Consider the following 23,860-nt stretch of genomic DNA (forward strand, 5'->3'; position numbering starts at 1 on the left):
CAAGTATATAAATCAATAGTACCAACCTTAAGGGCATTAATCTGGTTGCGTAACTCATCAATCTTTTCACGAGGTCCGCCGACACTTGAGATTTTCTGTTCCACAGTGGTAACCCATTTCAACAGATCGTTGACATTCTCTTCGCACATGTTGAACTTCTCGAATACTGCTTGCTATATATGTGACATATTATGGGTGGGGGAGGGCAAAGCAAATAATTTATTAGAAAAGTGGTAAGAAAAGAAATGACTTCTTAGCTCGATACGGGTCGCTATAAAGGGATTCATATAGAGATTTCATAGATATCGTATAAGTGTCAATAGATAAATGGAACACAAAATATATATAAAACACAAACATAGCTGGAAGAAACACATTTGTTTGTTGAAAATATTGCAAGGCAAAGACTTAGGGCAAAGCGGTTTTATAACAAGCATTAAGATACAATGAAGTATATAGGCAGTTAACATAAACCAAAGCAATAATATAGACATACAAGCACCAAGGTTCACTACTTTGGGTAACGAGCACTACTGGGGACTAGCAACTACGAGTTGTTTTACTTTTAGTATGCACTAACTACGGTTTAATGGTTTTGTTTTTTTGTTTTTGGTTTGGTTTCGTTTTGTTGGATTTTTATATTGGTTAGTGTTAATTGTGGTTTGGGTTTATTTTTTCAAATTAAAACTGCAAACGAAATAATATGTAAAAAATATTTATATATGGTTGCTGAAAATAGGTAGAAAATTGGTATTTAAACAAGATTTCAAAAATAATAACTAAAGCCTGGGCTATTGCATTGGGGCTGAAAAAGGATATGTAACCTTACTCCAAAACTAAGAGCTAAATAGAGACTAGTGAATTGTGGGATATTTCGGGGAAAATCCCACTAACTCAGTCAGATCAGTTTTTAACCGCATATTAGAGTCAGTTAAAAATTGATCTGATCCTACATAAAATACTGCCTGGGATACAATTGGATATAGGGAAAAGAAATAACAAGAAATAGATGAGTGCGAGTTCGAATGAAAAAAGATTCGTATGCTAGTGTTATAGACAAATCGATAGAATATTGAGTATATAGAGTATTGCATATGGTGTCCTATTGCCGACGTCATTTATGCGGAGGAGTATGAGACATAACGCATTGCTCTTCGGCTTGATAAAGCGCGATCGATGGAGTACGATATTTATGGATGCATGTCTGTTGGATGTGATCTGTGATGTACTTGCTGACTCTGATTGATTGCATTATTTTTGGCTGCTGTCGCTTGAGAACTTAAAGCGATCTCAGCGAAAAATACGATATATAGAACATAAAACTGAATGCCATGCGCTGCAATATAAGAGATTTGCAAAATAATAATAAATATGATTTGCAAAGTAAATTTGCAGAATGATTCTTATTTTTTTTTCATTGTGGAAAGCTCACATCTTGGTTAGTCTGATGATATAGAATTTGAGATTAAGGCAGAGACAGAGATAGACAGAAAGAAATAGAAAGACAGCGCGCTGATCAAAATGTCTCAAAAAAAAATCGAAATCAATATCGATAGTACAATACCAAACATGCCACGAACAAAGCTTTTAATTTAGAATTAGAATAATTTTGCTGTAATTTCTTGCAATAATTCAGTAATTTCTTGCATTCGCAATTCCGTTTTCGAGATCGGTGTTGATAGAAATTGAAAGAGTACACCTCGAGTGTTCTGAGACTTACCCTCTGTTCTGCCGGCAGGAGCAGACCCTTCTCGGCGGCCTTCACTAGGTCGATGTTGTTCTTCGGCTCGTTGGCATCGGTCAGGCGTCCCTCGGTGGCATCGATTAGACCACTGCTAATGGCAGCCGTCAGTGGGACAATGACTCCAGTGCTGGGGTCACGCACCACTGTCGACGATGGATCAACCAGACCTGAGCCAATGGCCTCGGCCAGCGTGAACTTGCGCCGCCGGATGATATCTGGATGCATTTGGAAGGGATCAACTAGGCAGCCATTGGTTGGGTTGTACAAGTTAAAGGTGATGGCTTCTAGCAAACCGAATGAACGCTTAGGCGTGCAGATCAGGCCACTTTCGTAGGCCTCTTGCAGGGTGCAGAGCTTCGAGGTCTGGGTGTTGAGCACGTTCGCCTTGTTGGCATCCATTAGGCCCTTTCGGAAGGCCTCTGGCAAACGGACCAGCTTAGCCTTGGCCAAGTCCTTGACTAGAGCCGAGTCGGGATCCACCACACCGGCACTGGCGGCCTCCTTGAGCGTGTATACCTTGGGCGTCTCGATGACAGTCAGCGAATCGTTTGCGCTATCGTCGCTGGCTGGTGCCGCTGTTGCGGATCCAGGTACACTTGCTGGCACATAGGTCAGCAGTCCGGTCTGCAAGTCCAGACACTTGGACTCGGCCGCCTGGTCAAAGGTGACCGGTTCACGTACGTAAACTATTAAAGTGGGATCGAAGGCAAAGTACAGGGCCTTTGGATCCACGAGTGTGCGCTTGGTGGTGTCCACGAGACCGCGTTCCACGGCTACCGAGTAAGGCAGGAACTTAAAGCTATCGAAATCGCGAACGAGCGCGGTCTTGGGATCGATTATGTTGTAACGAATGGCCTCTTCGAGAGACATTTCACGCGGTTTGCTAATCACAACACTCACGGGTGTTTGATTTAGTAATTCAACGCTATCCTGGCGACGTACCACATCATTGCGATCGGTTAGTGGCCGAGTAATGGTGACCAGGATTCCGCGCGAGAGTGCCACGTCGTAGTTATAAGCTGACTTAGACTTGGGATCAAATACTCTACCCTTGGACACATCAATATCACCATTCTCAATAGCTTCTGTTAGCGGTAACTCCTTACCAGTAAGCTGGTTTTTAAATACGGTAGTCGCGGGATCTATGAAACCCGAATGGATGGCTTCGATTAGGTCTAGATATTCTCCCGTTGTTGGATCGCAGAATTTGCCAGTTTCGGGGCGATAAAGTTGTTGGCGCAATACGAGTTCAAGGCTGAGGAGGCGACGATTGGAAACAATTAAACCCCTGGCCCTAGCCGCCTGGAGATCCAACTGTTCGTTGCCCAGATTGTAACAACCTCTAGAGTCATCAACTAACTGCTCCTTAATAGCATTGGCAAGCCGAAGGTACTTGCCGGTCTCGTGGTGTTTGACTAAGCTGGATGATAGGCTAACTACATCCTCCACGCAAGCTTCGTTGAGATTAAGCTTGCGATTTGTGACTGGATGCAGAACCTTACGTGTGGAAGTTTCATAGAAGCCCATCGACAATAGTTCGTACAAACCAAAACCGGCATTCTCAATGTCCACAATGAGACCCAGGCTTAGGGCCTCGCCCAGAGGAACAAACGAATTGCTTCCCGGCTCCCGGAAAACACCCTCCCTTCTATTGATGATGCCATTTCTACAGGTCTCGCTCAGAGTATACATCTGTTCGGTCTGCTCATCGAAGTAACAGGGCAGGTGAGGATTAACAACGAAACTCCTCATGCTTTCAAGTAATGTAATCTGGCGACCAGTTCTGGGATCGCTTAGCTTTCCGGTCTTGTCGTCGAATAGTCCCTGATGAATTGCTCGCTGAATGCTGATGGGCGCATTGACATCCATTAGGATTCCAATATCAAAGGCGTGCTTAAGGGTCATTGTCTGGTTGTTATACAGTAGTTTGGAATTTTGGGCATCAATAATGCCGGTGTCTTTAGCGTGCGTTAGGTTCAGCTGCTTGTACAGACCAGTCTTGAAGTCTCTGATCTGCACACTATGCTCGTCCAGTAAATTCGTGTTTAAGGCTTCGGCAAAGTTTAGCTTCTCACCCGACTTCGGATCGACAAAGTGTCCATCCACCTCGTCGTAGACATTCTTCACCACAGCCTCAATAAGACGAAGAGGCTTCTTGGCTTCAACCAAAATACCACGATCGAATGCTTCCTTAAAGTCAATCGGGTGATCATCGGCATCCCTCACCGTACCATGTTTACTGTCCACGATTCCAGTCTCGGTGGCTACCCCAAATGGAATGATCTGTCCCGAGCCCACATTGACGACCGTCGAATCGGGATCGAGGATGCCCCTACGAATGGCACGTTCAGTTGTGAGCTTTTCGCGGGTCACCGTATTGCTAAATTGACCAGTCTTGGGGTCGTAAAGACCGCGGTAGACAGCATCGGGCAAGCTGCGCTTTCGTTTGGGCGGGATGAGAATACGATTCTCCAGGGCTTCGTGTAGGGACAGTTTGGTGGAGGCATATGGGTTAATCACATAGCCCTCAATCGGATCAAGATAACCCTTCGCGATAGCTTCTGTAATGGAAATAATAGACTCTGTCTTGGGGTCAAGCAAAACCAGCTCTTCGGGATTAATGAGCTTTTGGGCAATGGCGGCCTTCAGGTCCAACTGCTTGTCGTCGATGGTGAATTTTGCTGTCGAAGGATCGTAAAGACCACGCAGCAGACAATCGACCAGGGAAAGCGGCTTTTTCGTGCTTATAAGATAGCCCTTTACGAAAGCCTCGTCGAGACTTATGTTGGGCGAGCTTAGTGTTCCGCGAACAGTGTCCAAAAGACCCACCTTGGCCGCCTCCTTGCCTGGCAAAATTTTATCATGATCGACATCTTTGACCAAAGTCGTTTCTAGCTCCACAAAGCCCATTTCAATGGCTTGCTGAAGAAGAATCTCCTCGCCGGTGACGGGATTAAGAACCTTGCCAGTGCTGGGCGTGTAGTATTCGCGCTGAAGCAACTCTGGCAGGCTCCAGGTGACGTTGTCGGTTTTCAGCAAACACTGTTGTACACCTACATCGAAGGGCACCAAAGTGTTGTTCTTGTTGTCTTTGATTTGACCCGTGGCGGGCAGCACCAAATCGTCTTCGATAGCGCAATCCAGCTTGACTTCCTTCTTAGTGACAGTATCCACAATCAATGAGATCTTCGGGTCAACTAAACCAATTTCAATCGACTTCTGAACATCGACCTGGTTTTGACTCTCTGAGTCGAAGAGTTTTCCCGTCTCCGGGTCGTAGAGACCTTTGCGTACGGCGGCCTCCAGGGAAATGGGTTTGCGGGCACCGGGCACTAGGAAACCCAGCTGGAAGGCTAGCTCCATGGGAATCTCTTTGAGCGTCTGAATGTCTATCACTGTGCCCGCCTGCATGTCTACCACCCCCAACTCAATTGCCATACGCAGTGGAATCACCTCACCGCTGACTGGGTCGCGCACCGATATCGACTGAATGTCCAGCTTGCCACTGTTGATGGCCTCAACAATGGAGCAAACCCGACCATCGTCAAGCACCACCTGTCCAGTCTGTGTGTCTATCGTCACGTTCTCGATGCCCGATGGCTTTTGCTCTTCCGGATTGGCTCGGATAATCCATTGGCGGTCAACGCACTCAAAGAATGGGATTTTCTTGCCTGTCTTCGGATCCACCATGTGACCCGTGTGCCTGTCCAGAAGTGGACGCTCCAAGGCTGCTGTAAGAGTCTCGTATTTGCCGGTACTAAAGTTCTTTACCAAAATAGTTTCTGGGTTAAAAACATTCATGTCAAATACCAGCGTATGGAAGGAAATCTTCTGGCCAGTACTGGGATCAATAAAGTATTGGTTCTCGGGATCGTAGATGTTAAGTTCATACAAATTCTGTGGCGTCAGTTCTGTGTCTGCGTCTACCAGGTAAGACACCTGCTGCAGAACAATTAGTTTGTCGTCGATGATCTGTACTTCGTCCAATGGGCTAAGCTGCTCCTCCTTGAGTAGCGTGGAAACGGTCTGCGACTGCTGTTCTCCATCTACGATCACCTGGCACTCATCGGGGCTAATCAACTTTTGGGAGATGGCATCGCCAATGGCCAGTGTCCTGGGCACTTCTCGCTTTACAGAGCTTTCAACCAATTCAGCAGGCAGTTTAACTACATCCAGAGCCTCATCATCGGGAGTGCCCTCACTGGTGGATGTCGTTGTGGTGGTAGTTGTAGTGGTGACTTTGGTAACTAATGTAGCAGTGCTTGTGGTAATTATCTCTGTTGGTAGTTCTTCCACTGTCTCGGTTACAACTTGTGATGTGGAGTGTTCTGGCTTAAGTGTCTTTTCTGTGGTTAGAGCATCTACCAAAGCCTTGCCCGCAAGAACTGGTGCTCCTACAATGGCTAGAGCGCCCAGCTTGGCAGCATCCTTCACATTCTGCAAAATATTGCTACCACCTTCCGCTGGCTGTGTGCCCTTCTCCTGTTCAATGAAATCAACAAGAGATTGATGTTTGTCCGAAGTAGAATGCGGTTGAATAATTTGCTCAATATCACTTGGTGGATGTAGTTTTCCTTCATCAACAATTGTTGTCTTGGTGGTAAGAGTCACTGTTGTTGTTTCAGATGTGCTTATTGGCTCGGTTGGGATAGTTTCCACCGGCTTCTGCTCTGTTGTTTTCTTTTCGGTATCTACAATTTCTTCCGGCTTCTTTTGATCATCATTAGTTGTCTGCTCAATCTCTTTAGTTTCAGCTGGAGATGAAGGCACAGGCTCATTCAAAGGCGTTTCCTTTACTGTGGCTGTATTCTCTTGGGGCAGGGTTTCCTCACTTGAAGATGTTGTTGTTGTAGTGATAGTTGTTGTTGTTACGGTAGTTTCTGTGATCGTCGGCTCTTCGACAGTGACAACTCTTTCTTCATGCACTATTTCATTGGTAGGTTCAGTCCTGGTGGAATCATCGCTCGTCTCATTCACCTTAATCGGTTCTTGTTGGTGAACTGTTGGTTCTTCCACATCCACAATTTTCTCAGATTTGCTGACCTCATCTACTTCCTCGACTATGGGGTGTTCATCGACTGTTTTAACCGTTGTGGTGATGGTTGTGATAGTTTGGGAACTTGTAACTGGTTCTTTAAATTCTGTTTTAATTTCAGTGATCTTGGTTTCCGCTAATTGATCAACAAATGGAGCCAGTGGTGCTGTGAACGGGGGCTCAATTTCAGAAATCTCCTCCTTTTTAGCAGTTCGGGGCATTGGCTCTGGCTTTGAGGTAGGTTCAGCTGATTGTTCGTTCTTATTGGTTGGAGCAGGAGAAGCTTCCTTTGGTGTGATTTGTGCTGCCTCGGTAGCGGTTTCCTTGTAATCCGGCTCAGGAGTAGGATCTTTTTTAATAGATTCAGGAAATTCTGTATTTTGAGCTGGATCGGGAGTTGGTTCCTTTTGAACAGGCTTAGGAGATGTCTCCGTTTCAGCTGGCCTGGAACTTGTGTCTTTCGTAACCACTGGATCCTTCTTTGCTGACTCCTCGGAAGCTGATTTCTGTGATATCTTTTCTGGTACAGTATCTGTTTCATTAGAAGTCACTGTGGTTATGGTTTCAGTTATTTTGGAAACCTCTGTTTTATCTTCTGGAACTGTACTTGGCTTAACCACCACTTTATCCTCCTTAACTGTGGTCGAGACATCTTCTACCACAACTGGCTCCAGATTTCCGGTCTCCGTTGTTGTACTTGATGTAGTAATTGTTGTTACTGTTGTTGTGGTCAGAGTGCTTGTTGATTCAACTTCCAAGGGCAGATTGCTTTCCTGTGGCAACGTATCGGGCTTATCCTGCTGTTTTTCGTTTGCAATAAAGTTGGCAGTCGTAGAGCTGATAAAATTCTCCGTTTCACTGAGGAGATTATCCACCTCACTTGGCACTTGTTGCGGCTGTAGCTCTTTACGGCGCTCCTGTTCAATGAAGCTGGTTTGAGGTTCCTTAGGTTTTTCAGTGCTCTTGGCATCTTCCGTGGGAGATTTCACAGATTTGATAAGGCTTTTAACGCCACTTACGATGGCACCTCCGGCCAGTACAGGAGCTGCGATTACGCCCAATGCACCCAATTTGGCGGCATCTTTCACATTTTGCAACGTCTTCGATGGCTCCTTGCTGCCCTTTGTCTCGATTTCACTTACACTTGGAACGGATGTATCCTTCGTGGATTGCGTCGTGCTAACTACTTGCATCTCTTGCTTGCGGGTATCCGAACTGACCACAACTGTCTGGGTGCGCTCTTCTACAATAACAGTTTGATCGCCACTGGTACCAACGTCGCCCACCGATTCCGGACTTTCGCCGGCCGCTGCTTTTGTCTCCCGAGTTGTGGATTCTTCGCGCAGAATTCCCAGCTCCTTAGCTTCCTCCAAGCTGCATACCTCGCCTGTGTTAACGTTCTGCACTTCATTGTTAGAAATGAGGACGTAGCCTTGCATAAGCTCAATGGTTTTAGTAGTCACCGTGTGCACTGCACGCACCGTCTCCATGATCTCCGTTTTGGGAATGGGTTTCTGGGTAATCACAAAATCTGAGAGATTCTTTACCACCAGAACACCATTTTCCATAGCTTGTCGTAGAGGTATACGTTCACCAGTGGACGGTACAGTTAGTGTTTGGGCAGCTACATCGATGAGATCCTGCTCCATGGCAGTAACCACTTCGATAGCATCTGGCTTGGGAGAATAGGGAATGGACATGATAAAGTTCTCCTCAATGGCTTGCTTAATTGGAAGTGCTTTCTTTGTACTTGGATGCAGAACAACACGCTTGGACGGTTCCACAAGGCTCTTTTCAACAGCAACAGGGAATATCATACCCACCGGCGGAATTTCCACCTTAGATTTTTGCTGATCGTAACTGGGATCAAAGAGCTTCGCTTCAATGGCTTCAGTAATGTTGAGTGTCTTGTTCTTATAGTTGAATGTGGAATCATCTGCATTGATAATGCCCTTGGTGATCGCTTCCTCTAGTGTGCATTTTTCGGGTTTATGCAGTTTTGAATGCGGATCCAGAACCTCACATACTATGGCCTCATGGATGCTCAGTGGATAACCACTCTCAGGATGGACAATAGTCTGAGTTTGTGGATCAATTAATCCCTGGTCTGCCAGACGCGGCACCGATAAGCTCTTGGCCAACGGCATAAGAATATGGTTAGTCTGCTCGGAATCAATAATCTTCTGCTCCACTGCTTGCCTCAAATTTAAGACTCTATTGTTTTGGGGATCGATCACCTGACCACGTCGTCCATCAATTAGACCGGTGTTCAGTGCCTCAGTTATGTTAACCACCTCTCCTTTGGGATTAGTGAAGTTACTGGTGTTTTCAAGTATTTCACAAGTCTCTTCGTCGATGATTCCCTTTCGTAAAGCATCCTTTGGCTTGAGAATGACCTTACGCATTCTCTGAAGGACTACAACTTTGTCCTCTACCGTTGCGGGTTCACTGTCAAAGGACCTTCCGCGATGCAACTGATCCCGAGAGACAATGCCTCGCTCGTAGGCCACCTCCACTGGAATTTGCTCACCAGTTCGTGGATCTGTGACGAAACGCACAGTTCGCAGGGCTCCCTCGGCGGCAACCAATGGAGCACCTACCACACTCAATAGTCCAAGTTTAGTTGCTGTGATCAAATCCACCGGCTGTCCCTCAGAATCAAGAATAGTGGCTGTCTTGGGATCGTAAATGGAACGCGCTATCGCCTCGGTAACGGAAATGGGTTGCTTGGTTGTCGGATCCACGATTTTAATTAGCTGCTCATCAACCAGACCCTGACGGGCGGCATCGAAGATATTTTCAGTCTCTCCGGTTTGCGTGAAGATTACTAGGGCAGTGGACGGATCATAGATGGCGCCCGGTGCAATTTGCAGGGGCTCTGGAGAGGCGAGCTCTCGTTGGCAGGTGAGCACCTCGACAAACTTGGGCGGTGCATCTTTCAGGGGCGTGGAAACCTCTAACACATCTGGAATGTTGTTTACTTTAGTGATGCGAAGAATTGTCTTTTGGTTGGCTCCTCTCGTAGCCGGGACAGTTTCCAGAATGATCTTACTCTCGTCAATAGCGCTACGCATACCCTGCACCTGTTTCCGGCTATTCGTATAGTTGCCATAACTGTCCAAGATATCACGTTCAAAGGCTGATTGCACGGAGATCTTGTCGCCAGTGTTGGGATCAATTACGGAGAGCGATAGATTGTTAATTATCTGCTTGTTGATGCACTCCTCAAAATTAACCAATCGATCTGTGCCCTGGACATGGAATACTCCCGTATCTGGATTAAACAGGCGCTGCTCAATGGCGTCCTTTAGTCGCCATCCTCCTGGAGGCAACTCCATGATCTGACGCTCCGTTACATTTTGTTCGATATAGCTAGACTTTTCCAAGTTAATAAATTCGGAGACCACACGATGCGGCTTTACTAGTTCCTGAGAAATAGGAATCTCCACCGACTTCTCGACGTACTTGGTGTGCTGTGTGTTTAGCTTGATGGGCTCTGCTTCCGGTATGATTTGCTTGGTCACAATGGTAATAGTGGATTTTGTCTTTTTCCTATTTGTTGGCTCCGGAACTGTTTGATTGCTATCGGGAACCAACAAGCCATAGTTGAGGGCCTGCTGTACTGAGTAAATATTTCCCGTTTTGGGATCTTTGAAAAGTTGCCTCTCCTCGTCAATGAAACCTTGACGCACTGCCTCCGTGAAGGTGAGCAACACGCTGTCGACTGGCTCCTGGGAACCAGCCCTGATTGTCACATAACGATTGATCGTCCGCGTCACCGTTTCCGTTGTCAAAGTGATATTGAGCAAACTACTTAGTAGTAGAGCACCCTCGGGAGTGATAAACTTCCGCTCGATGGCGGTGTCCAGGGGCACTGTCTCCCCGGTCTTGGGATCCAAAAGATAACCAGTCTTCGGGTCAATCAGATTGTGATAGACCAAATCAAAGACGCTAAGCTCCTTACCACTGGCATTCTGAACGCCAATGCCACGGCTAAACATCTCGTACACCTCCTGGCGCACCAGTCCCTCACTAACAGCCACCTCTAGTGGCACCAGACTATCCCTACCCGTCTCTAAGGCAAAGCCCGTGCTCTTGCGACGCAAAAGATCGCGCGAGAGGGCCACATTAAAGCTTACATAGTCATTGCTCCTCAGATCCTTGAACCCGTCAATATCGAAGATCGAACGCTGCGCCACCGAGCTAATCAGACCGCGTTCCACTGCCTCCGGAATGCTGATTAGCTCACCGGTCATAAAGTCGCGGTACTTGCACTCGGCCGGCAACACGATGCCATCGGCAATGGCCTCCTGAAGGGTGACCAATTCACCCTTACGTTTGGTGATACACTTGAGCAAATTACCGTCGAGTACACCGGCCTCGATGGCCTGCATAATGCTTAACTTTTCGCGGCGCATGGGACTCGTGATCTGAGCCTGTTTATCGAGCAGATTCAGATCACAGATGTCCTTCAGCGTGTACGGTTTCACGATCAACTGACGGTTTCGCGCCTCTGCGAAGGTTAACTTCTCCTTGGTCACCTCGTTCACATAACGACCCGTTTTTGCATTCAGTACGCCCGACTGCAGTGCCTCCTGCAGTGTGATCTTCGTATCGCGTTTCGCGTCCACCACTTCGCGCACACTCGCGTCTATTAGTTGATTGGCAATGGCCGAATCCAGTCGGAACTTGTCGCCGGAGTTGCGATCCGCTATCCAGCCGGCGCCATCGACCAGGCCATGCGCAATCGCATCGCTCAGGCACAGCGCATTCGATTTGATTGTCACCGACTCGTGCCGGATGAGGTAGCCGCGCTCGTAGGCCTCCGCCAGGCTGATTGTCTGTCCGGATTTGACGCGATACAGGCCGGTTTTGGTGTCCACACTCCCCGCAGTAATGGCGTCGGCAATGTTGCGTGGATTCTCGGGAGAGCCCAGCTCTCCGGAAGTTTGCTCTACGGTGACTGTGTTGTTTACCTTGATCCGCTTCTCGGCCGTCTCGTAACCGGATTCCGCTTCGCTAATCTCGCGCTGAATAACCTCCAGGAGCGACAGCTCCCGTCCGCTGGCATCTCGGCCGGCACCAGGCTCAAGCAATTGCTTTGCCAGTTGCAAATCGATCAGTCCTTGGTCGGCAGCTTGTTCCAGCGTGATACGGCGATCACCCACTAGCATCTCGCCGGTGCGCACGTCCAGAATGCGAAGCTGGATGGCTTCACCGATGGTTAGAACGCGACCCGTACGAGGATCGCGTATTCCGGCTATATCCAGCACGGAATGGCCACCCAGCTGTTGAGAGCGTTTGAGCGTACGGATTTCGTTGAATTGGATCTGCGATTGAGGCAGGCCAGCAGTGCTAACCTCCTGACTAGCGGCGTCCAAGCCATCGCTACTATAGACGCTCTTCGTAGAGCTTTTCGTTGTCTTCGTTGAGCTGATTCTGAAAGGATTCGATTAGAACTTTATTAGTATATAATAAAAGAATGTATGACTACAAATCTACATATAAGATTATTCATAGTTCTACAACTTTGTCAAAAGTTGTTATCGTTTCTTTCGCATAATATTGTAGATTGTAGATTTAAATGAATCATTTTGTTGATTTCAGAATGCAGTAAAATTCTTTCTTTCTGGAGAATAATATCCACTTAATATATATTATAAATTTTGTATAAATTGTACTTACTGTGTGGTGCTGTAGGTAGTGGTGTAGAGATCCTCCTGGCGCGCAGCGTAACCATCGCCAGTTGGCACGCTGCCCGCACTGAAGTCAACCCTAAAGGTCTTGAGCGGTTTCTGTAGACTCTCAGCGTATTGCTAAATGCCAAATGAAAGCAATTTCGGTTAGTAAAAGTTAACAACTGGGCAACAGGCAAATTAAACTCGGTTCGTTGAAATCTTTGCGAGGGGAAAAAAAACAGGGCAGCAGGGAATGGGGAGGATAGATGAAGTATTACCTGAAACTCGAACGCAAAGTCGTAGTCACTTTCCTCTGCCACTTGGACAGTCGTGGTTTGGGTTTTGGATTTGGTTTTAGTCGCCTTGCGACCCGATCTATGCTGAGGCATGTCTAAGGCTTTCGTTTGGTTCAGTTCGACAAAGTCATAGTCAGCAATTGGTATTTGTTTCGTTGGCTTAGGGGCTTCTTGAATACACTGCGCGAGATTTAATTGTGACAAAAGCAATTAGAAATTTACGAGTCGAGATTTCTTGGCAGACGCGTCACTTTGAAGTTGCCCTAGAGTCTCAAACCATTTTTGTGGAATGTTTATGGCATGCGTGAGCGTGATTTGATATGGCCGCGTGATAAAGTCACCGGCGATAAAGTAACTAAAAATACTTCCAAGATTGTCAAAAGACATGAACTCTACAATTTTACGGTAGCCATCGCTGGACTTTCATTATTAATCGGCCCTTAAACCGTCCTATACTACTCTGTTTGTTGATTCACTTAATTCATTCACTAGATTCAGTTCTTTCAGTCACACACAAGGATACATTTTTATCAGCCCCGCACCGACGCACACAAATCACACGAAGCACATATGTATAGTTAAGTGAAAACAAAAAAAAAAAAAATAAGGAAAAAACGCAAACAAAAAGCGAACCCAAAGGCTTTATGAAAATAGAAATGACGCTATATGACGGAGAAGTCCTCAATCAATCGGCCTGCAAATATGTAGTGCAAACTCTCTCAAGAGGTCCCAACCATAATAAATGGGTGATTACCCGGAAAGAGTTGGGGATCCGGAGTGCGTCTTATCGACGGGATCTGGTAATTTAATTTTTATCTTTATTTACCATTTGCCAGAGACAGTGATTCAATGGCAAATGACTGACATATGGCTGCAGGTCGTAGCCCCAACTTAAAATTGCATTGACGTCATACATACAACTTTGCAAAAGAGGGCTGCAAATGAAGTCATTGAATGGCGAATCTACAAAGTGATCAACGTTTATGATTTGCATTTTCAAAATAAACAACTAATCTGCTGTTGCTGCTGCTGATTTTCAAGGTTGCCCTAGAGTTGGTAAAAGCAACAAATAAATTATAATTAACGAAACACACACCGACACACATTTAGACAGTTAATATACAAGTACGAGAACAATGATGTCATCAGAGTGGCGAATATTTGATTATAAATGAAACCGAAACAAGTTTGTCGAGCGCCCGCACAACGAGTAACTAAAGCTGAACTAAAGCACAAAATAATGGCCTATGAGTCCGCAAGCAGATTAAACAGATTCTTGGCCCTAATCGGCTGAGATGCGCTTGACATTGATAACATGACTAATACGCCACGTTGTACCGGCTTTAAATGGGGGTAAGAGCGAACAAACGAGAGAGGAAAAGCTCTAACGAGAGCGTGCAGCATGCACCACAGCCTGCAATTGGACCTCGCCTTTGTGGCACTATGAAAATAGGCGCCTCCCTTTTGCTTCAGTGGAGGCATAGACCCCAAAACGCTCGCTTTCATTCCTGATTTATCGTTAGAATGCCGCTAAAAATATATATATATATATATGCAACGAAGTATATATAGAAGGTATACCAAGGCATCTAGTTTAATCGATAAAATCAAAGGGAAAGTGCATGGATGCTAGGCGAACAAACAAATACTCTTCCATCGGCATTCCGGGTGGCATTTCCTGGTAAACCGATCGCTCAATTCCAAGCATCACATTTAGTTCTGATGGATTGCACCTCATAGATTAGATAAGCGCCAGCCCTGACACTCCCGCGATCCTCCTGTTGATAGCAAGTCATAATTCACGCTAGTCAGCTAGTAATCGAGCGGGAGAATAATTTCCACAGTTTTTCGGGTTTCTCATTTTAAGTGCAGCATTTTATGGTTTTATGCAACTTATAATGACCCTAAAACTCGCTGACTCACTACGAAATTTCAGCCATAGATTTTCATTTTCTCCTTTTTTCTTTTTTTTTTTTTTTGTGTGTGCGCTTTCATTAACACCAAAACAGACGGCCGAAAATATCAACATTCCGATTCTTGCGACATGTTCAAGGCTATATTAATAATGTATTTCTTTTATTTTCGTTTTCACACTCTTCTGTTTGCGTTTCGGTTATATTTAAGTTGTTGCAAAGCACTCGACGAGTGACTTCATTTCGGGCTATAATAGAACTCTTTGCGGCACAAATTCAAATGGCAGCGAATTTAAATTTCTTCTAACAAAATAAAAGCGAACCAATGCGACACGGTTCGCATTTAATTGAAATTTAAGGCACTAAGACAACGACACGGACACACTTTCTATCCGGCCGTATATGTGACATCATGTCTGCCCATGCGGCGTATGAGCAATGTTCTCTATTTGAGTTTTGGGAAGTTATTTGCCCGTTTAGTTATCACAACTATTCACTAATAATTACACGCTCGATTCGAATTCAAATTCCATAGACTTTGGTTGCCAACAAAAACCGGAGGTTTTAAAGGTTTTGGCCTTTGTTAAATTTCGTTCACCGGCAGCAAGTCGGCACACACAGCGGATACGCGACGTTACACAACCACGTCGCTTTCGGTACTGAATGGAGCAGCGCCACTCCGAGAATCAAATGGTTAAGTGGAGAGCGAGAGCGAGCTTTTGTTGAGATTGAGAGAAAGCAATTGCCACTGAGAGAGAGAGAGAGGGAGAGCTTACAAATGCCGGCTAGTTTTCGGTGAGCATTCCCCAGCTGTTGCGCCAAAACATTATAAACAATCCATTTACAATGGCATGGCATGAAATGGTGGAGATTGGCGATGGGAAGGAAAGGGAAGGGAAGGGAGTATACGCTGCTGGAGTTGGCTCCAAATTAAAGTCGAAAACAATACACGGAAGTCGAGAACAAAGTATCAGAAGAACAGATCAAACCAGTTTGTGCCGCCATCTAACCTTCTAAATAACTTATTTCGCTTTTCAGTCTAGTTAAGCCAGCGGAGCTTCAGCGCCCGCCCCTGCTATGCATATCAAGTTGGCTTGAAGGCGAAGTGGTAATGGAGCAGTTATGATGTCACTCCAACGCTCGAGGCGAAGGCAACACCTTCGAAAAGCCTCAATAGATCCCAAAACAACAAATTCGGATTACTTTGAAATGGATCAACTACATAGAAAGAAATTGAGGCTAAAGATGTTCAATTTTATGGCATTTATAGTTTGTTTTTTAAGCAGATATATATATATTATATTATTTATCATTAAATTTAGAAAAATTGGTTTTTCTCACTGTAGTATTAATGATGCTATTTATTACAGCATTAGCCTAAAAAGTTTATTGAACTTATGTTTACACCATGTCCGGCGATCTGAACTCCATTTAAACAATATGGTAATTGCCTCCTAAATATTTGCAAACAAATATTTTCGTAGCAGGCACAAGCTGGTTGCTTAATAATATTCTTAATTGAATTTCTGAAGATGGAGCTGCTAGGAAATAAACAAATTCCAAACCAGTTGAGCAAAAATAGTCAAAATAAGAGGGGAACTGGAATTCAAAAAAATAAAAGAAAAGTTGACAGATGGCGACAAAGACGTTGATGACGTTCCCTGGCATTGAATTTCGAGTATATATACGAATCCATACGAATGCTGGGCCTCATTAATATTTATAGAATTCGGCGTCGTCATTATTAATTTCGAATCTGTCTCCAATTTGCCTAATTGGTCAGGCGCATGACAATGTCTATCGTTTTTGTTACTCTTTCTATTGAAACTCCCCTGACATAATGCAATATTTATAAATAAATTTGATACATTAAACAAATTGCTGCATCAGTTGACAGCGGCGATCAACGACGGTCACGATGACAGAAAATAAAAATAGTTTAAATTTTTATAAATTAATCAAGTTGTGATTTATAGCGGCAAGCCATTGACGGAATGTTTGGTCAATTTGATGTGATGTCATTATGTGGCTGCTTCTGCCGTCAGTGTGCACCGATTCTGAAGGTTAATTCAATAATATACCAACTGCCGGGCATTCGGAGCGGTAACAGATACAATAATACAGATACAGATAGACACAGGCACAGATGATGGAGGGGGAGATACAATGATACCACAGAGAAGTAGACGTACGTATTTGCATTTGAAAACTCGGTTTGACTTGTAGAAAACGAAAGCGTAAAAACTCGTTTGCTGAACTTGAACCCCGCTTTGCGATTACGAAACAATTGAATACTTCGAGCCTAACCCCAGCTAACGAGGTAGACAAACGAAGCGAAAAATATACCCTGACGTCACCACCTCGCAAAGATCCTTCCAAAAAGGGGAAAGGGTCACCTGGATTACTCACCAGACCATCGCTGCCATTGACTTCGATTGCTGTTTTCAGACGCTGCGACAGTTGTTCCAGCAATCTGTCGTTCTTCGTGTTCAGGTTGTCCAAACGTTGGCTGTAATACTGTGTGGCGCCCGGATCGCTATCCGCCGGCCGGAGATCCCGGCGCGGTGGCGAGAACGACGGACGGGCCTCGACCAGCCAGTCCACGAAGCGTAGGCATTTGCTATCGTAGATCTAACTCCCGGAATTCAGGGTCCCACGGTGACATTGTTGTTCGATTGGTTGGTTGGTTGGTTAATTTCGGTTAAATGTTAGTAATTTTGTGTGTTAAACAAATTTAGTTTATTTTTCAGGAGGCAAGGAAAGAAGGGGGGCGCTTGTTGATATATTTAGTGCTTTTTATTTTATTGATTAATCAATACGAAATTACGTTTTGGTAAAATTGCTTTTTAATTAGTTTGTTTGTTTGGTTGATTTCTTGTTTTGGTTGTTTGTGTGTTTAAGAGTTTGTTTGTCAGGCTGTTTCTGTTCCACCCAAGTGTTATTCACGCACCTTTAACCCGCAAGATAACTAAGAATTGGAGCTTACAGTCCGGTAATTGGTTTAAAAAGCATTAAATATATTTGAGATTCGGTAGAGAAACAGCTAAGAGGTGTTTATAGGGCTACAAAGTGTTTTCCTTGCGGAAAAGGAGGGATTTCGGTGTTCGTTCGAAATATCCACAATCATTCGACACAGTCATACGTAAAGTGCTGGCACTCGGCCACCAACTGACCTATCGCAACCCAACATTGACTAGACCCAGTCAGTCCATCGAATCGTATGTCAAGCGATCGAATTGCACATGTCTGAAGTCGATGGGTTACGATGGATCAGCAGTCATTAGAATCAGACCAATCATACCACAACAGGCATTCAAATTTTTACCTTAGCTTCGCGTATAAGTCGTCCTCCAGCCACGTTGACATTTTCGATTTTTGGTTTTCGTTCGATTGCAGCTCCGAGCAGTTTCTATGGGTTTTCGAGGGGTATTTTTGGTGTTCGAATATTTTCAGGATTTTTAAATCGATTTGTTTTTTTTTTTATAATTTGATCGTTTTGTGTCGTTTTATAGTGTGTGATAATATTTGATTGTTGTGTGAAAAAGTTTAAAATTTTTGTTTTGATTTTGGTGAAAATACAAAAATTAGACAAAAATACATATACAATTAGTTTTCAACTACAAATACGATAATACTGGGTGAAGAAATATATAATGTAGGAACCGATATCATTCGATATCGGTCTATGTATAGGTGCAGCTTATAATACTAAGGGGACAAGACTACAAACATAAAAGTAGGTAAGTTTAAAAACTACAACACAAATTTGGTATCAATTTACAGTGTTGTGGGACGGGGGAATATCGCTACAGATTACTAATATGGCTATTGTTGTGTAGGTGGTCGATTTGGCCACATTTGGAGGATCGTCTGCTGTGTGTATATATATGTACATGTGGTATGCTTATGTGGGTGGTGGCCAGCACTACATGTCAAAGACTGCTGTTAGATTAGACAAGAACTACTGCTGGAATACGGACAAGGGACTGGAGATTTGCTCTCTGCTTTTGGGGACAGTTAACAAATGGAAATGTAGTACAAAAACAAAAAATACAAAAAAGATAAACACATATATAAAATATATAGATATATATATAGGAGTACGGAGACATGTCCAACACCGGCAGGTTTTATCCCAACAACAAAAATAGGAGCAACAACTGTGGGAGCAAACTACTTTGGACGCGGGTCAATGGCTACTACGGTTTCCATTTATAGGCTATGTATATATACTTTGTGTTTGGCCTGCGAAGTGAGATCTCTGGCAGAGACCCTAAGGGATAGCTAAAATTCGGAAAAACTGTACAAGGATCTATGTATGTAAATCTAGAGCTAGAGACTATCGCTTATCGAAATGCTAAACTCGTTTTTACAGGGGCAGCGTCTTTGTACTCACATCTAGTTCGTATGCCGAAGTGGCGGTGGGCATGGCAGACAGTCGCTCCGTGGTGCCATCCACCCATGATTCCTCCACTTGCACGCTCGACTGGAGATTCTTCATAAGCCCGATAGCCGTCTCGCATGAGCGCATTCTGAAAAAGCAAAGTAACACGTTGTTAGAGAGGCAGGTTCATCTCCATCTGTGGTCGCCAATGAGGCGACACCCACACAAAAAAAAAGAGAGCAGGTGGCGCCAGCGGACCTACCTTTCACCCAATTGGTTGCACACCGCACTCCAGCGCGTGTTCAGGCGCTCCACGTTCGAGTGCAGTCTCTTGAGGTCGCCGAGCACCTTGGTGGGCACTCCCATGCGTCCCAGCTGATCGGCCGCATCGTTCATCTTATCCATTTGCGGCTGCTGTTGTGTAATGATGTCCTGCATGTGGTTCAGTTGCTTAAACACTTGCTGCAGGCCCTCAGCGGTCGATGGCAGATCCTGGTGCCTGGCCAGCTCGTTCTCGAGTTCGGAAATCACATGCTCATTGTCCTCCAGACCAGCCAGCGAAGCCTCAAGCAACTTCAGACGGTCCTTGTGCAGGCCACTTTGAGTGTTCAGCTCCTTCCACAGCTCCATTAGATTGTCCAGGCTCTTCTTCAGCACTGGCGTCTTCAACGCAATCGTGCGGAATGTTTCCTGCAGGTGTTTCAACTCAGGCTCCAACAGGTGCAACCTGCGCTCGTAGTCCGAATGAATTTCCAGCACATGCTCCAAAGAGTCCAAATCACGTGGCAACGGAGCCAGTATAATCTGATCCAGCTCACGGGCCATGTCCTCCAGTTTGCTCTTGATGGCAAGGCATTCCTCGGTGAAGATGCGACTGGCCTGTTTGCTCTCCTCTGCAAGGGATTAACAACGATAAATATGGTAACAAAAAAGTTTAGATCGCTAAGATTAGATATCCCCGAAGCGCACAAGATTACCCCTTGTTTTGGCACTTGCGAACAGCTTCTTCATTGTTGACTAGACTTGACAAGACTAAGTCGCATTCTGGCTTCCTGCTTGCCACTTGCCTCAGAGAAAACACACAGGCATTAAATTCAATTAGCCTCCATCAATTAAACGTTTTGGACAGCTGGCGAGCGCCGACAATTGAAAAGCGAGGCGAAAACTATCTCCTACCCTTCAAAGGCCCCTATTAATACCGATACCCATACGAGTACTCCCACACTCACCTTCGGCGCGCGCACGCTTCTCGAACTCATCGAACAAGCGATTGACCTCGTCCATTTCACGGCGCAGGCGTCGCAGCTGCGGATCGTTTGGATCACCCTCGCTCAGCAATTTGTCGGCATCGTCGTTGAGGGCACGCCGGATGGCCGTGCGCTGCTCAGGACCCATGGCCAAGAACTGGTCAAAGTCCCAGCCCTTAACCACACGAATGGTGGCGAAGATCATGTTCTGGCGCAGTCGCAGATGCTTCTTCTGCCAAAGAGCTACTGATCGATCGAACAGACGCTTCAGACGTTCGGCGGCATCGATAGCCTCCTGGTCAGGAGGTGGCAATAGCAGGCAAGCGCCCGGTATGGGTCCTTCCTGCCCCTTAGCAGTGCGCACGCGCCACTTCACACGTCCCGAGTTGTCCAGCAGCGTAACAGTCTCGCCCTTTTCGATCTGCAGTTGACCCTGTTGTTTGTAGGCACAAATGGCCTGCACGGGTCCTTGTCGATTTACCGGCTGTCGTCGCTTGTTTAGAGGCACCACTGTCTGGGCTCTTCGCTGCAGTGTGGCCACTGTCTCGCCAAAGGCATTCAGTTCCTCGCGCAAATCCTGCATTCCCCTGAGTAGAGTTTCACCCTGGTCCAAGCCAAAGTCTGACTGTGAGAACTTGCTGTTGAGTATTTCGTCACGCTTGGCCAGCCACTGCTCGGCATCCTTGATCTCGCCAAAGAACTGATGGTACTCCGTGGCGTGTTTCAAATGAACCTCCAAGCAGAGTGTTAGCTGCAGCAGCCACGCCCATTGCTGTTGCAGGGCTGTCAGATGGGCTTCGATGCACTTGGAGGCCGGATGCTGCTGGTTCAGCAGTGCCTCTCCACGATCCAGGATGGTGGCAAAGTGCATCTCACGCTTCTCCAGTTCGGACATAAGGTTCTGTAGTGGTTATTAAAAACGTTTTATAAGTAACGATATTAAAAATTTTTTTATAAGTGCACTTGGTTGGTTGCTCTTTTTTTGCAATAGAAAATTTCTCATGGTATTTATGAACCAATCTGGGGTCTTACCTCGTCGCCATTACCAAATGCACGCTTGTAAACGGATAGAAGCACAACAACACATATATAACACTAGCTCTAAGGGGGGGGATTCATTCGGGGCATAGGCCACCACTTACCTCGTAGTATCTGTGCACGGAGGGAAGATCGAGTTGTTTGTCCGCCCAGTCGCGCGTAATCTCCACCTGCTCCTTTTCGTTAAGCCATTGCAGTTCCGCCGAGGCCTGTCCCAGGAAGTGCTGCAGCGAATCCAAATCGGACAGACGCTTCGTCGAGGTGCTAAGCAACTCGGCATACACCTTCTGCAGCTGATTGAGACGCTGTTGGTACAAAGCCAGCTCATCTCCAGAGAACTTGGTCTGCTGACGTTCGTCGTTGAGTATTTTCGTGTGGAACTGATCAATGATCTTGTGCTCGTGCTGTTGGCGATCCAGTTCCTCCTTGACCGACGGCAGGTCACTGCCATAGTCAGCGGCAAGCAATTGTTTCTGCAACACGAAAACAATCGATTAATTGATATAAAAGACGGCATATATTATTTATTTGTACTTACCAACTTGTTTTGGCACCACTCAATGTGCTCCTGCAGATCGCGGAAATGGGGATTCGTGTCGATCTGACGGGACTCGACCACCATGCGCGTTTGACGCGTCACCGTGGTCTCGTGGACGGGATACTTCAAACCGGACAGCTTCTGTACCAGGTTCGTGTGGAAATTGGTGCGCAGTTGAGCCCAACGCTGGTGCAATTTGTTGACCTTCTTGTGCAGCTCACTGACATGAGGATAGCGACCCTCGTTGAGCACGTGGCAGTCCTGGTTCATGTCCTGGATGGGTTCCTCCAGGTGCCGGATCTCGGTTTCAAGCGCCTCGACAATGCTCTTAGCGTCCACGGGATGTAGTCGCTCGATGCGGCGACCTTCCTCGCCAATTCGGCCCTCAAGATCGGTAAGCTTCTGATCTACATGCTTGATCTCGCGCTGAACCTTATCGGCCAGTCGTTGCAGCCGTTCTAGTCGCTCAATTTCCTGCTGAAGGATAACCTCGCGATCCTGCAGCGCCGTGTTCATGCGATACCAGGCCTTCTCGATGGCATCCGGCCGCAGTTCAGCCTCTACGTCGACTTCACCCACTGTTTCGAAGTAGCGCTCCAGCTCCTTGTAGATCTGGATGAGCTTGGATTTCTCGCGCTTGCGGGCGCTTACCTCGTCGCTGCGGAAACGCTGCAGATCGCTCAACAGACGCTTCATCTCAATTAGCGTGGGCGGGAAGGAACGCTCCTGCAGGTAGGCGGTCTTCTCGCGGCACCAGTAGATGAACTGTTGGGCCAGGTCGCGGTATTCATGAACGCGACGTTGTGACTCCATGTCAAAGAGTGGATGGATAGAGGGTGGCTCCGGGAACACATCGTACAGCGATGAAATGTACGTGATAAGGGACTTCTCATCCGGCTCGTTGGTATCCACATCTAAATTCGAGGAATTGCAGTTAGATGGATCACTATACGCATTATCATGGATTAACTTACCCTCAGGATCCAACAGACGCGTAACTCCGTACTCCTTCTCCACAATGTGGAAGGCCGTCTCCAGGCGCTCCCGTGGCCGATCGTTCCTTGCCTTTCGCCAGTCAAGCAAGTCCGGTCGGTTGCGGTGCACCAACGCCGAGAAAGCCAATCCATCTCGCCACGACGACGTAAAGTCGTTGACACGTACGCCCGGATACCGAGCAGTGGAGCGACGTGCCCAGCGCAGCAGAGCCTCCCGAGCGGATACGTTGTCCTCTTTGCCCACAACAATATCGGAGATCTGAGCAGGATAAAGTTAAGTAATAAGTAAGGTTCAAATTCTATACGATAGGAAATTCATTGATTAACTGGAGCAGAGCTAAACTGTGGTTGCCTAATTTAAATTCTCCGATAAAATGGTTCGACATCCTTTATTTTATTCCCAAGATCAGTTTTTACCTTGTCCTTCTGCCGAAAGGCAAGGGGCCCGCAAATGTTCCACGCAGTTACCGACCGTTGTGTCTGTTGGACATTGTTGGCAAGCTCTTTGAGCGCATACTGTACGCGCGCATTGAGCTAATCACTGAAAGTCCTACAGGCCTTCAGGGCCAACAGTATGGCTTCCGAAAGGGTAAAAGTACGCTCGACGCTCTCAAATCCGTAACAGACGCTGCCAGGAAAGCACTCGACGGTAACCGATGGTTAGGCGGCAGTAAGAAGTACTGTGCCATCATCACGCTAGACGTCAAGAACGCATTCAATACAGCGAGATGGCCCATTATCCTCGGGGCTATGCGCAACTTGGGCGTTCCCGACTACATACGAGGCGTAATTGGCAACTACTTCAGGGACCGTGTGTTATGGTACGTAACAGAAGATGGTCCAAGAAGCCACCAAGTCTCTGCAGGCGTTCCCCAAGGGTCGGTACTAGGACCGATCTTGTGGAACATTATGTATGATGGAATACTGAGCATTAGCAAGCCCAGAGGTGTGGAGCTGCACTGCTTCGCCGACGACGTTGCGATAACAGCGGT

The 23,860-nt window shown here is 46.2% G+C and overlaps 1 protein-coding gene across 22 annotated transcripts in view, besides 1 other annotated feature; it reads right to left on the reverse strand.

Annotated features, from left to right (window-relative positions):
* shot (short stop) overlaps window positions 1-23,860 on the reverse strand; it is a 77,874-nt gene that overhangs the window by 18,138 nt on the left and 35,876 nt on the right. For 17 of the 22 annotated variants that reach the window (NM_001144187.2, NM_001144185.2, NM_166015.2 and 14 more), the window contains 11 exons: window positions 22,848-23,127; window positions 21,874-22,787; window positions 21,440-21,808; window positions 20,280-21,198; window positions 19,313-19,943; window positions 19,063-19,198; window positions 17,992-18,075; window positions 17,076-17,297; window positions 12,465-12,595; window positions 11,756-12,218; window positions 27-173 (listed from right to left, as the gene is read on the reverse strand). In NM_001144187.2, the coding sequence (NP_001137659.1) occupies window positions 27-173; window positions 11,756-12,218; window positions 12,465-12,595; window positions 17,076-17,297; window positions 17,992-18,075; window positions 19,063-19,198; window positions 19,313-19,943; window positions 20,280-21,198; window positions 21,440-21,808; window positions 21,874-22,787; window positions 22,848-23,127 (4,296 nt within the window). Of the gene's footprint in view, window positions 1-26; window positions 174-1,720; window positions 12,219-12,464; window positions 12,596-12,735; window positions 12,934-15,173; window positions 15,328-17,075; window positions 17,298-17,991; window positions 18,076-19,062; window positions 19,199-19,312; window positions 19,944-20,279; window positions 21,199-21,439; window positions 21,809-21,873; window positions 22,788-22,847; window positions 23,128-23,860 lie in introns of those variants that run through there. The other 5 variants (NM_166017.2, NM_001169676.1, NM_166018.3 and 2 more) reach the window with 3 other exon arrangements.
* Window positions 23,286-23,860: part of a mobile genetic element that runs on past the window's edge.

This window comes from Drosophila melanogaster, chromosome 2R (assembly GCF_000001215.4).
Source record: "Drosophila melanogaster chromosome 2R".
NCBI classification, from domain to species: Eukaryota; Metazoa; Arthropoda; class Insecta; order Diptera; family Drosophilidae; genus Drosophila; species Drosophila melanogaster.